Source organism: Pundamilia nyererei, unplaced genomic scaffold (genome assembly GCF_000239375.1).
Source record: "Pundamilia nyererei isolate P.nyererei 1_Seehausen unplaced genomic scaffold, PunNye1.0 scaffold00038, whole genome shotgun sequence".
Classification (NCBI taxonomy): Eukaryota; Metazoa; Chordata; class Actinopteri; order Cichliformes; family Cichlidae; genus Pundamilia; species Pundamilia nyererei.
The window spans coordinates 2,759,003-2,772,832 of NW_005187439.1; the positions used below are offsets into that span (position 1 = coordinate 2,759,003).

Below are 13,830 nucleotides of genomic sequence, written 5' to 3' on the forward strand. Positions count from 1 at the left end.
GTGTGTGTGTGTGTGTGTGTGTACACATCCATCTGTAAAACATGGTGGAGGCTCTGTCAGGGCTTGGGCTGCATTTCAGCCAGTGGTGTTGGGAATTTTGTCAATAGTTATGGAATTATGAATTCAGAAGTAGGATGTTGATCCACCATGCAATACCATCTGAAAATGCATGTGATTGGCAGCCTCATTTTTCAGTATGGCAATGAACCCAAACACACAGCCAGTGCAGTATAAGCATCCCTTGACATAAAAAACAAAAAAAACCAAACACATAATGGAGCACTGTCAGTCTTGGTTTGGCCTCCCGAGAACCCGAACCTCAACACTGAAGCAGTGTGGGATCATTTTGACAGAGAACAACAGAAGGGAGAGATTTGGATGTCCTTCAACAAGCCTGGGAAACTATTCCTGAAGACTACTGAAAGAAATTAAAAGAGATCTGCCCCACAGAGTTCAGACTGTCATAGAATAAATGTGGTCATTCCAAATACTGCCTTTCAAGCTTGTTATAATTGTACAAACACTGTTGGCTTATATGCTGTATTTCCATGTAGATTTGCACGTTTCAATAAATTGCTGCACCAGTTTCCCATTTTCCTAGCAAAATATAAAAAGGTGTATAGGTGGTATAACCAGTATTGAGACCGAGTTTTCAGACTGTGCCTCGGCTGGTCATCTCTCTAAGAAAAGAGTTTCCACATGTTGGACTTCAGCTGGATAAACACTGGTTCTTACAGAAGTTCTGGAGTCATCAGCAGCTTCCTTCCTCCCGGCTGGTTTGGAAACACATCTTCAAGGAAATAGTACATGTGACCGACACTGATACCTGAGGAGAGAATAAAGTCAGACACCCGAATTTCAAATAAACTATTGGATCAGATAAGGGGAAGAATTAGTTAGCCAGTTGAGTCAGCCGGTCTTTTCCTAAAAAGCGCCTTTTGCCAACCATTCATGTTAACTGGTGTTAAATGAATGAGCAGAATTCGAGTCGTCCCATACCAAGCAGGTCGACCACGATGGAGTTCCCGAGCAGCAATGAAAATCCCATGAGCACCCAGGGAAGAAACGGGGCCTGAAAGTTCAGGAGGCCGAAGAAGTTCATACGTATGAGCGGATGTCTTCTACTCCACACATACACCAGCATGATGATAAAGGCCTGACCCAGGAAGAAGATGTTGGCGAACAGACCGAACAGCTGCGGGACTTCAGGTTAAATAAAATCATTCACCTGTTCATCAAGAGTCAAAGTTTAAGAGGACAAACTAACCTGAACTGTTGGAGCTGTAGTTTAAGAGAGAGAAAGCTATTTATTTGAAGAAACAGGGTTTTGTACATCTGTTAGTCAGACAGAACTGGAATATAACCCCACAGTAGCTGATTAAACTAAACAAAAAGAAGAAACAAGTTTTTCCATCTCATCTCTGCACGTAGAGACAATGTTATTGTTTAATGAATGCTAAACCCTCCACAATAAAAGCCAAACTATGACATTCCCGTCATTCCAGCCAACCATGTTACATGTTTATAGCAGAACTAATCCTGCAGTTCAAACTCCCCATAAAACACAGCATGACTGCATAAACCTGCACAATAACTGTTTAACAACCACCCAGAGACACGTCTGTGGTAAACCCACTCACAACAGCATCATTAACCTGGAATCTGAGCAAACTGCTGCGCATCATCAAAAAGAGGTGCACTCTATGTACAGCGACTGACTTTACACGCTTGGAGCCTGCAGACGTCTGCGGAAGTCTCTGACTGACATTTCTGATCAAAGTGGAAATAAGTCTTAAATTATCTGTGGAAAATCTGGGAGCAGGATTTCACAACTAGTTTGGATGCCGCGCAATCCAGGCAAATTACACAAGTCGACATACAGTGGGACTTTCAGTGACAGAGAAGAGAGCTTGTGTTAAAGTCAAAGGATCTTATTCCAGATTTTCTTCATCTTATACCATCCCGTAGCTGTGGTTGTTTACCCATCACTCATCCTTCGCCTAAACACGTTAAAGGATACAGTGATCACGATCCCTCCAAACAGGAACATGAAAACAAAGTCCGCCGTCCTGCCCCGAAAACAGCCTTCCTCCAGCATCCGACAGTATCGATAGCTTACTTTCAGTTAAGGTCTGCTCAGCTCTGCTGCAGATTTCACCATAATGTGAGCTTCAATTCGGTAAACTTTCATATTAAGATACAGAAAAAGATACAGAAAGATGATGTTGAACACGAAACTAAATCCGAGAGAGCCGAAGAACAGGAAGCTGGTTATCAGGCGCCATATCTGAGAAAGAGAGGGAAGAGGAGTGTAACAGTGACGATATGACACATAATTAACTCAAAGTTTCAGTTAAATAGTTGGTAAATGGTACCTGGTATCTCCTGATGATGAGCTCTGGGTTAAAGTAGAGCTGGAATGGGCTGATGAACTCAAGTTGCTAAAAAGTAAAATACAGCCTAAAATTAATTAATTCTGGGTAGCTTGTATGATTATTCGCTATAACTAACTCGAAGTTCACTTAAAAAGTCCTTGTTATCATTACCCTCTGCAAAACCTTCACCACCACCAGGGGGCAGCATTTTACCAGCAGGTGTGTTGAAATGTTTTTAGATGTTTGCTGCTCTTCTTTTACCTTTTGATAATTGTTCTATACCTGGTCTTTCAGCTGCTCCTTTTAGGGGTTGCCCCAACCAATCATCTTCCTCCATCCTATCCTAGCCGTAGCATCTGCTTCTGTCACGCTTGCCCTCACATGTCCCACTTCACGAAACCCATGGATCATTCATTACTGTAGTGCCCCCGTTTTCCTGGCAGCTCCAGCTTCATCTTCATATCCACTCTCCCTGCTCTGCACATGTCCAGCTTTGCCACCTGTCTTTTGGTCAGTGCCACTGTCTCCGAACCATATATCGTATCAAATCAGGTCTCACTATCATCTTGTAAACCTTCCCTTTCACTCTTGCTGCTATCCTTCTTTCACAAATCACCCCTCACACTTGTTTTCACCCACTCCACCCTGTCTCCACTCTCTTCTTAACCTCTTTTGTGCACCATCCGTTGACCCCAGGTATTTAAACTCATCTACCTTCGCTACCTCTACTCCTTGTAGCTTCACTGTTACACCTGGCTTCCTCTCATCCACACACATGTATTCTGTCTTGCTTCTGATGACCTAGTGTATTGTCTTACTTATTTTTTCATTGATTGGACTTATTTCTGATATCTGTACCTGAGCTGAGGTAACGCAAAAAATTTCCCCATCGTGGGATCAATAAAGTCTTACCTTATCTTCTCAACACTGCTCCATAAAAAACTCTTGACGCAAACATTACATCTGTAATGTTCTTTGTCAGCCTGTAGCCATACTACTACTCGCTGATTGTCACCGCTCTCCTTAGCCTAGCTTCTCTCTCCTTCCCATATATTCACAGTGTGGCTCATCAGCTTTATCCCTCATAGTTACTACAGCTCTGCAGACCACCTTTGCTCTTGAAAATCAGTAACAGTAAACTTCTTCTACATTTCTGGTCAAAAAGTCCACTTCCTTTTCCCCTAGACACCATCTCTTTACCTGCACAGGTATGTCATCTGGACCAAATGAAAGCAATAAAACTGTCATTTGAAAAGAAGTGCCACGCAGGTGTTCGGTGTATCCTCTAGACAGAGGATCCTCTCACTCACTCCTTACTAATCCTCTACTTAGATCATTCATCAGCTCCCCAGAGTGCCCCCTCCATCTTCTCATCACACTCCTTTCTTCACTCACATCCTAACCTGCTGCACATCCTTTCCAGCTCGATCTCTCTGCCTGGCCAATCAGTACAAGTCCTTCCCTTCTCTCCTTCCTTAGTCTCCAGTGTCACACACACCTCACTGTAACTAACTTTTTCCTTTGAATATTTTCCCCTTTCCTCTGTCTAGAGGAAACACCAAACGCCTGCGTGGAACCTCTTTTCAAATGACAGTTTTATTGCTTTCACTTTGAAATTATTTACCAAGTTCAGTGGTAACACATCAACTGATACTACAGGTACTTTCTATTACACGGGACTTGCTGTCACTTCATATCATATTAAATAATAAAGTACTTCAGATATAACCACGATCTCACTGACACTTTCTACATGAGGAGGCTACAATTAGATTCAACACTTGTGTGCTAAAAGGTGCCTAACTTTACCACTCAAGTGTTTCCATAACTTTTACTTAAAGTGCAGCAAGTGCTTAGATCTCCTGACTAAGACTCACAATCTCACAGTTAAAATGTTGTAAGAGTCCAAGAATAACAAAAGGCAACATCTCTAATTTGCACAGTTTGAGGACAAAACAGGTTTCCCCTCTGACCGGCAGATTGTAAGTTGAAGGATTTGTTTCTTACCACAGCAGCAGTGGTGAGGACACAGGCGGTCGTGTACGCTCGGGTCACCACAGGGATCTGAAAATACTCCTGAGTGAAACTGTGAGCCATCCCTGCTGCTGCTGCTGCTGCTGCTCCTGCTTCACTGTCAGCCATGATTTACTCCCTGAGTGAACAGCACAGGCCACGCCCCCTCCCACCACCTGACAATCGCATCCACTCATCAATTAACACCATCCACCCCAACAACACAGCAAACCGTTAGCGCAAAGTCTTCGCTTTGAAGACCAAAAACGCATTTTAAATTTTTTTACACAATTGCTTTGAGTCGTGATGTTATCAAGATTTTATCTAATATTTATTTTGTTAGTTAAAGTTTATGTTAACAGCTATACAAATTCCTGTAATATTATTGTAATATTAACAAGAGAATAATGTGGGACTGTTATCTAAACCGAAAGTGTGACGGGCAGTTTTTTTTATAATGACACTAATATCTCTCTAAAGATTTCCACAAAGCACATTTTCCAGTTTTACAATTAAAAAACTAAAGCTAAAGAGTTTAAACAGGTCTGCAATATTATAATACGATTCAGTAATATTTCTGGTTTTATCTACAGTATATTTTAATATTGTAGATAAAAACTTTTTTATCTATTTTTATTCTTAAACAAGTGTTACATAATCCATAACTTTACCTGGAAATGTCGAGCTCTGGTCTTTAACTTTAAATAACTTTATATAAAAGCATACATGACCAGCAGGGAAAGCTCAAGTGAACAATTTAATGCAATTCTGTGTTGTGCAACGAACTTGCGCTGGACACAGAGGTCTGCAATCCACATCATGCTTTATTCCTGGCAAACACACAGTATTAGAGTTTGGCCTCCCTACCCTGCCAGCATAATTTCTAATGTTTGTTGTACTTTTGGTCGGTCTTTCCCAGATGGAGTTTCACTGGAGTGATGTAAGATCCCTGACTTGTAGAGGAGAAGGCGCGTTAGCCCGCCGCTTCAATCAAACTCCAGCAATATTATTTAAAATCCTTGTGAGGAGTTTTTAAGGCTTGCATAAGCACAAAAATGTCAGGCTGAGTTACGGGTTAACCTTTGTACTTTTACAGAAATATATCTTATAGAATGCGACAGTATGTGAATTTCTGTTTTAAAGTGTCTGCATCAGTTTCTGAGCTTGAATCTCCCCAGAGCCAGACGGATAAAAAGGTTATGAATTTATTTCAGTAACTTAGAAAAAACAGAAAACAATACGCAGGTCATACATTTCAATGAACAGGGTAAAGGCTACAAAAGATTACAAACAATATTAAAGACATGTATATACAGGAACATTTTCCTAAGCTGTTTGTGTATAAATATGTTTGAAAGCAGAGTTCACGGGTTGCAGAAATGATTCAAACAACAATGAGAGCTGTTAAAACTCGCCAGTGTCCTGCACTGAGCCTTCAAGCGCTGCATCAGGATGCAGCAAAGGAAATGATGGCGCAATGGTTCTCAACCTGGGGGGCGCTGACCTACAGAGGAGTCGCAACCAGAGTTTTTCATGTCCTTGAATTGCTTTTACTTTTGATGGAAAGAATTTTCTTTACAGTTTTATGTTAAATATTGTCAATTTTGACCTCAGGCTGATCCTCGAACACTTTTGTTTATTTAATATTTCAGACTGCACCAATATAGTATTTGAAAATGACTCTGGTGCAGACGAAACCAAATGTAACTTTCTTATTGCTGCAACAAAATTTTCAGCTCAAATTTAGTTTTAAATCCTATTTTTTTTTTAATGTTTTATTACCAGGTTGATCTCCACAGCCGCTGCTATTCCCAAACCTCTTACTAATGAAACAGAAAAGAGCACCATGTTACCGATGGTGACGCAATGACTTCAAAGATGGCACAAAGAGTGACCTGAGGTGGTTGACAGTGTTGCACTCTAGATGGCGCCCTGCAGCTTTTCCTGCAACAGGTGCCTGCACGCTGAGAAAGTGAGAACTTTACACCATCATGCTGGAAGAGTGACATCAAAACATGATGTACAGCAATGGCATTCGCTTTTCTTCTGCCTTTTTAAAGACCCTGCACTGTATAAAACATAAAATATTTACTAATGCCAGGAAGAAAAGTATCTGAAAAACTCTTGTTCAAATATAAAAAGTAAAGGCAAAACCTCCTCGTCTCAAACAGCAGGGGAGCGGACACTGATGAAACGTTGCTGGTGTTACATGTTCTGACCCAGAGGAGAGGCTGGGTTTCTTATATTTATTCAGTGACTCACACCTGAGTTAGCTTAAGACCTCTGAGCAAACTTTAAGGAAGAACATACACGTTATTTATGGCAACTATTACTGGCTGAAAGTGACCAACTAACTGTCACATCATGGCTACCTTTGGTTGTGGCTAGCTTCACCTCTAGCAAGGCTGACATGAAAAAAGTCGTAGGAGGTGTATCGGTATGTGGTTTCTATCTGTCAAAGCAACTCGAGTGGTCACAGTGTTAATTTTTGATTCTTCATTCTTTGGCTTTTTGTTTCATTCACTTTTGTGTATCTAATTTTATCAAAACTTTCTATTGGTGTAAGGAAAAGAATTGAAATAGGAGCTTGAAACATTAGAAACTTAGAATGCTATAATCTTGGAAGTTTCTGGTTTTCGTACGGATAAAATTTTAAATGAGATAAAGTGCAAAGGAAACGTGGCATAAATCATCATGACTCAGGTGTCTGAAAACATCAGTTCTGAAAGGACTCACTGAATAATGCATAAATAATATTATGGTAATGCTATCTGCACTATATTTTTGGTATCTAACAGCAATGAATGTTTGGCACAGATGTTCTTTGGTCCAGCAGTGATGGTGAATCTGGCCAGATGTTGCTCAAACCAAATCTGTGTCCTATCTGAGACACATCTGGCCCACACTACATTTGCCATAACTGCCAAATGTCTCCCACATCTGGGTGTGTTTTGATCGTAGGCTGTATATAAGAGATGCACATAAAGCTAGGTCAAATATAATTTTAACCTAATGAGTTTATGGCCACATTTGCCAAATTAAAGCCATACAGAATACAACATGGGGTATAAATGATACCTTTCCCTGCAGTCATAGAGGACGATCAATGTTCACGCTTGTGAGATTGTGTAACATTGCGTTCTTTTGAGAAATGCTCAGCTCGAGGCTTCAGAATGGGACTACCTGGTGGGCTGTCCATCTTTTTATAGATTTGGTGGTTTTGAATTATGGTTAATGGGACTCAGGTTGGCAGGAAAATCAACTACATGTGCAATCATGTCTGTAAAAAAGGGAAGCATTGCTGAAATTGTTGCTCGCTGACATTCCTGCTGAGTGGCTCCTGGGTTTCATCGTTCAAACAAAACTCTGATCGCCGCCTACAGCAGCTCATGTACAAAGTTTGATGTCGCTCTTCAGACCCTCATAGGGTTAGCAGAAGTCCGTCCATGATGAAAACACACAACTGCTGGAATGGAAAACACAGACTAAGGAGGACAGTCTGCGGACCAAAATCTCACTTTTCGGCTCAGAGAAAGGAGGTGAGAAGTGTGCAGTTCACAGCACACATCGTTAGACAAGGGCCCAGAACTCAGCCTTACTGTGACAAAAATGTGCAAAATAAATATGAGTATAGCTGCACAGGAGGTGCCAAGTCTGAGGGAATACAACTTGGTTTTCCTGAGAAGAAGGTGTACTTGATCTGTGTATCAATAAATGAAAGATAAACAGATTCAAAGGAGACGCTTTCATCTCCTTTGAATCTTTCTCCAAAGATAAAAATGTCTTTGCTCCAAAAAACCAAACAGACAAATAAAGAGACTACTCCATTGCAAAAAAACCAAAAGGATCCTCAGATTCAGAATCGCCCGTTTCTGCAGCCGAAGAAATCCACGCCGACGTAGCGAGGGTAGCCCTCCAAAGAGTTCATGTTAACAGGGTCAAATTTCCAGTACTGCCGTCCTCGGATGAAGTGAGCGTAGCCTGAAACACAGAGAGCACAAACAAAACATTTTTTTATCAGCGCCACTGCGAATGTGCCCGCGTTGGCCCAACAGCTGCTCGCTCTTGGCCAGATGTCAGATAAGCAAGTGAAAACCTGAAGCAGCAGAACAAGGAAAACAAGCAGCGTGCAGAGCAAAACATCCACAGGAACACATGCAGCAGCTTTTATGATAACTGGGTCATTCATAAATGACATGTTGAAGATAAAATTATCCTTGTTGTGTTGTGTGTACAGTTACACTTACAGCCTCTCTTACTCTCTCCATGCATTTGTGTTTTTAGTTTGATTTGCTTGAAATCAAAAGGAATCGTTATAAACTGATAGCGCTCGTGTAAAACAGGAAACCCGACTGCGGCGTGATTCTGAATCAGATTATCTTAATGCTGAAAATCATTGTTTGTTGCAAAGCTGAAAAGCTGTTAAAACCACTGCTGAGTTATTTTTAAAACTTACCAAGCTTGTAAAGTATTTTAAACTGTTTATTGTCGTATTTATAGCATGGTAACGTTCCTGCGTCTTAATTCAACAATCACATGTAGCGCTCCAAATGTCATTTTATTTCAGAGACACGCGCACGTACCGTAGATGTCTCGGAAAGCGGCGTCCACGACGCTGGGGATGCCGATCCAGTCCTGCATGCTGCGCGGCGCAGACTCGACTCGGTTGTCCTGGGGGCTGAACCTCCAGTAGCTGCCTGACTTGAAGAAGTAGATGTTGTAGTTGGGGTCCTGGCCCCAGCGCAGTGCTGCCTGGATCCCAGACTCGTACAGGCCCAAATTCCTGATGGACTCCGGCCCCCTGATCCGCCTCTCAGCATCAAACACCCAGTAGTTTGCACCTGCACAGACGGTGGGCTCCAATTAATATTATTTTTATATAATAAGATGACTTGTAATTAATGTACGTTCATTTTTTTTGGTATAATGTATTTTCTAGCTACAAAAATGAATCGGTTAAGTATGACGTGAATTCTGAACGCTGTATGCTGAGCCATGTGTCAAGTTGACTAAGACGCTTCGCCATCTTGTGGTCCAGTGTGGTATTACACAAGAGTACTGCCTGGCCTTATTTCAACCTCATTTGAGATTTCTTAAACGCATCTTGATGGTGACTTCAGACCTGTTGTTTCTTCCACTGACAGGTTAAGTTAACTTTAGTAGGCATTAAATGTTTTTAAAAAAAGGATGTCAGAAGACTTTTTGACTGGCCCGTCCATAAAACAGACGCTGATCAAGCAGCTGACGTTTGTCAAGATAAGAGCAACAGTTATTTTACTTAGCTATACGTAGCTATACGTATAATTACTTCACTTAAAAACAGCTTATACAGTGTTTCTGGGAGTCTATGGTGGTTTGGTACACTCGACTGCAGCAACATCACAGACCCATGTTAATTAACATTTTTACATCTATTTAAACATGCCCATACATGGGCAGAATGCTTTACTTCTGTGTTTCTGTACAATTATCGTTCCCCTGAACTGCGCTTACATAAAACCATAAACCACTTAAGAGCAGCTCAAATGTCTTTACTGCTCACCTTGAAAGAACCAAATATTCCCTGACTTGTCTTCAAAGGCGGCATCGATGTTGTTGGGAATCCCCCGCCAGTGACGGGACGCCAGTGCCGGGTAACCGCTTTCCAGATGCCCGTCCCTGATCCTCCAAACGTAGCCCGACTTAAAGAAGAACAGCTCTCCTCGGATCATAGATACGGCATCAAACTCTGTCCTGCAGGCATCGGGCTGGAAAAAAGACAGATCGAATGTTCATTTCCACATGCAATCATCTGCTTACATGTAAAGTTTGAGAGATTTATGCTGCACGTAATGAAGTGTTAAAGAGCCGTTTTATTGTCTGAAAAGACAAGTAAAGTGGGTCTTTGTGCTTCGTAAGGCTGAAGACTACTTTTATTCCCACAAACGATCACAGGGAATTTCAGGGATTTTCAGTATAAGTGAAAATCCTCTCAGTTACAAATTTTACACAAAGAAGTGATGTGAAGTGGAAACAATTCCCAGTCTTCGCCTGAGAGAAACTCTCACGAGACTAAAAGATTACTTTTGTGTTTGACCCCCATTTATCTTGTATGGTTGATGAAAGAAAACACTCATGTCTAATGTGGTATAGTTTCAAAGACACGCACTGTCAGACTGGCATGCAGCCTTGAAATATATTTTGCAACATAAGCGTCTCCTGACCGCACAAATCGATGCCATTCACAGGATGAGGCTTGTTGAAAAATCCCATAAAACTCAACCGAGCTCCATTGTTTTCCCAAAACAAGCCATATGTCCCATTAAAAACACACATGTAGGTTATCCGCTGGAGCTCCCTAATGCAGACTGAGCCCCTAAATATACAGTATGTCTAAAAATAAAAAAGCACAACAATGTGATTGGTTAGTGGTTGATTAGGTGGTCGTGGAACAACAGTAATTATACTGTTGTTGGAGCAATACCAACACAAAGAAATCAGGTATGCTCTTTAAATAGTCAAGAGGTGCCACTGTGTATATACCCCAAATAATTCACTGGTTGATACACTGATTATTTTGTCCATATAGTGAGAATTTATCAGACGTCTACAGCTTAGCAAGCTAATACATTTTATTAAGAAGCTAATTAATCAGTGGCAATATGCAAAAGTTTTAACAAAGCATGCATAAACATAAGTCTCAGTTATACACTGTCATGATGTGACGATCGTTTGCTGTTTTGATTTGTTGTTTGGCAGCTTTCCATCCTTTGTAACTTGATCAGACTCACCTGTGTTCTATTAGTCACTTTCTACTTTATTTTGAAATCTCTATTTGTCTTAAACTATACCTTTGTTCTTCTTGGGCCACACCTGTGTACAATTAGCCAATTGCCCTCCTCAGTATATGAACCTATGTTTCCCTCCCAACTGGCCAAATCATTTCATCGTCTTTGCAGTGCTGCTTGCGTCTGTTCGTTCTTCCTCCCATTCATAGTCGTTTTCTTGTGTGTGACCTCTGCATTGTTTCATGCTTTTTGCCTGTAGCTCATTAGCGCTTGCCATGCTGTCAGATTCGACTGGAAACACTGACTCTGAGTTTTAAAACAACAAAAAACACCTTTGACTTTAGTGAAGAGGTGAAGACTGAGAATAGGACAGTTGACTGAAGCTCCTCAACCTGTGTTTAACAGAAAAACTGTGACTCTGCGTCAAAGCCGACCTGGCCCAGTGTTGGGTCCTGACCGGGCCTCCCTCAGCGTAACGAATAATTCAATATGACTCAATTCATTTGTTTTATCCATATAGCACCAAATTACAGCAGCAGTCACCTCAGGGCGCTTTAAAGTCTCTCCTGACACAGAGAAGGTTAAACTCCCTTTAATCACCAATCAGTAACTGATTGATATTTACTGTGCCACATGCATAAATGAGCGTGACTCTCTCACTTTTGGATTCATACGCTATGAAAGTGCAGGCATTTAATAAACAGCTGGAAACAACACGTCAGCTCCAGCTTAAGTCTTATCAAAGCAGGATCAGCTGCGTTTACTGAGGAATCTGATTAATAAGCTCTTACAGTCAGATTGTCAGACATGTAAAGCTTGTTTGTTTTTTTGCATTCTCCTATGTTTAAGCTCCGGAAATGCCTTTTTAAGGCCAATCCTTATAAGGTGCAAGGTTTGTTTGGGCAGTGTGAGCATGAATGCAAAAGTGTGTTTCATAAACCAGAAACGTGACTATCAGCAACCCTGATGATCTTGAAAACAATAATATGTTTAGGCTAACGTGATCCTGTTTAGGTAAACTTTAACTTGTTTAGGCTAACGTTGTCCTGTTTAGAAAAACCATTATCTTGTTATGGTTCTTGTTTTGGAAACTATTCAACTGTTTATTAAATTGAATGACAACTAATTTGAGTCGTACAGCAGAAATATAGTAGAGTCAAGATATAGTATATTATGCAAATAATGAAATCCTAGCAAAAGTTTTACCCTCTGGGTACCACGAATGCCTGCATAAAGCTTCAGGGTAAAGGTTTACTTCACACCTCTTGTGTAGATTTAGGTCATTTTCATGACTCTGTGATTGTTGCATCAGTTTCACTTACTCCAGTAGGGAAGATCTCGTTGCTCTCAGTAGTAGTAGTAGTAGTGGTGGTGGTGCTGGTGGTGGTGGTAGCGGTAGTTGTGGTAGTGGTTGTGGTGGCGGTTGTGGTTTGGGGTTCGGGGGCTCGAACTCTCCGAGATCCGTACAGGTGTTGGATGCCCCACTTGTCGTCATTGCTTATTCTGGGTGGAAAGTCGGCGAAGAAGTAGTGTGGGGACATGATGGCTCCCTTCGTACGGGTGTGCTGCAGGCCCAGGACGTGCCCGAACTCATGGGCAGCAACCTGGAGAAGGTCCATGCCTGCAGGGTGGAAGGATGGAGGGGCACACCTGGTTCAAACAAAGTCTGAAGATAGTTTTGTTTGTTTTGACCTGCTTGCACGGTGGGGATTTTGCTACCTAAGCCCATCCAGTGCCAACGCTCCTGAACGAGTCATAAAAAGTACCTCTCCCTGCTGACTCATATCTACTCTCAGCCACACATTTCACTGACACACAGACGTTATCAGTGCTGCAGCAGTGCACGGTAATAAGGAATTCGATTTGAATCTGGAGTTTCTGCACACCTGCACGAGTTTCTTTTGGGTACTCTGGACGATTCAGCGACAGACTTCTTACTGGCAATATTAAATTAGCTGCAAGGTGTGACAAGCACTCTATGAATGTATGACCTCAAGAAAACATGATTGAAAAAGTGACGTTGTCTCCCCAGCCAAAGCTGGTCACAACAAGACAACAAAAACATCTGTGAGTCTAAAACAATACACAGATGTTGTTGATCATGTTTCCAGTACAAACACATTTATGTCATTTACGTGGCTGTTTTACTGCCTCATTTGTGGTACAGTGAACTTATTTTCTGGACTGTCACAAACACTGCGTTTAAGAAACTGACAGCAACATGGACTATTTTTGTCAGTTTCGTACTTTTCTCATATAAAAGTATGCCTTGCTTTGTTTTGGTCTTAGCGATAACACTATTATCTAAAAAAACTGCAGCATGAAAGTTTAGATATACGTCAGTTCAGCCCATATATTAAAGTAATGTACCTGACAACTATGGAAGCTCCTGGAAACTACTTTATAATTTGATTAAACAAGCAAAAAAAAATTGTCCGTCAGTCCAAAAGTCATCCATCCATCCATCCATCCATCCATCCATCCATCCATCCATCCTCAGCTGCTTATCTTATCTTAGTGTCACAGGGAACTTCCCTCCCCTGGGCATGTCATCCAGCTCTTCTGAAAGGAGGCTACACACTACCTCATGCAGCACGTAGCAGATGCCCTCATTTGCTCGTTCCTGCTGCTATCTGCAAACTCATTCCCTCTGTCACAACCCAAAGTGAGGCCAG

The 13,830-nt window shown here is 41.5% G+C and overlaps 2 protein-coding genes across 2 annotated transcripts in view; both read right to left on the reverse strand.

Annotated features, from left to right (window-relative positions):
* LOC102193076 (derlin-3-like) overlaps positions 1–4,545 on the reverse strand; it is a 6,087-nt gene extending 1,542 nt beyond the window's left edge. The window contains exons 1-6 of the mRNA XM_005730578.1: positions 4,383–4,545; positions 2,376–2,441; positions 2,214–2,287; positions 2,021–2,114; positions 1,000–1,195; positions 736–826 (exon numbers count right to left, since the gene is read on the reverse strand). Of these exons, the coding sequence (XP_005730635.1) occupies positions 736–826; positions 1,000–1,195; positions 2,021–2,114; positions 2,214–2,287; positions 2,376–2,441; positions 4,383–4,517 (656 nt within the window). The 5' untranslated portion in view covers positions 4,518–4,545. The remainder of the gene's footprint in view (positions 1–735; positions 827–999; positions 1,196–2,020; positions 2,115–2,213; positions 2,288–2,375; positions 2,442–4,382) is intronic.
* Positions 4,546–5,589: 1,044 nt separating this feature from the next.
* The window catches only part of LOC102193352 (stromelysin-3-like), a 34,552-nt gene continuing 26,311 nt past the window's right edge, over positions 5,590–13,830 (reverse strand). The window contains exons 5-8 of the mRNA XM_005730579.1: positions 12,478–12,776; positions 9,931–10,135; positions 8,972–9,229; positions 5,590–8,369 (exon numbers count right to left, since the gene is read on the reverse strand). Coding sequence (XP_005730636.1) covers positions 8,245–8,369; positions 8,972–9,229; positions 9,931–10,135; positions 12,478–12,776 — 887 coding nt within the window. The 3' untranslated portion in view covers positions 5,590–8,244. The remainder of the gene's footprint in view (positions 8,370–8,971; positions 9,230–9,930; positions 10,136–12,477; positions 12,777–13,830) is intronic.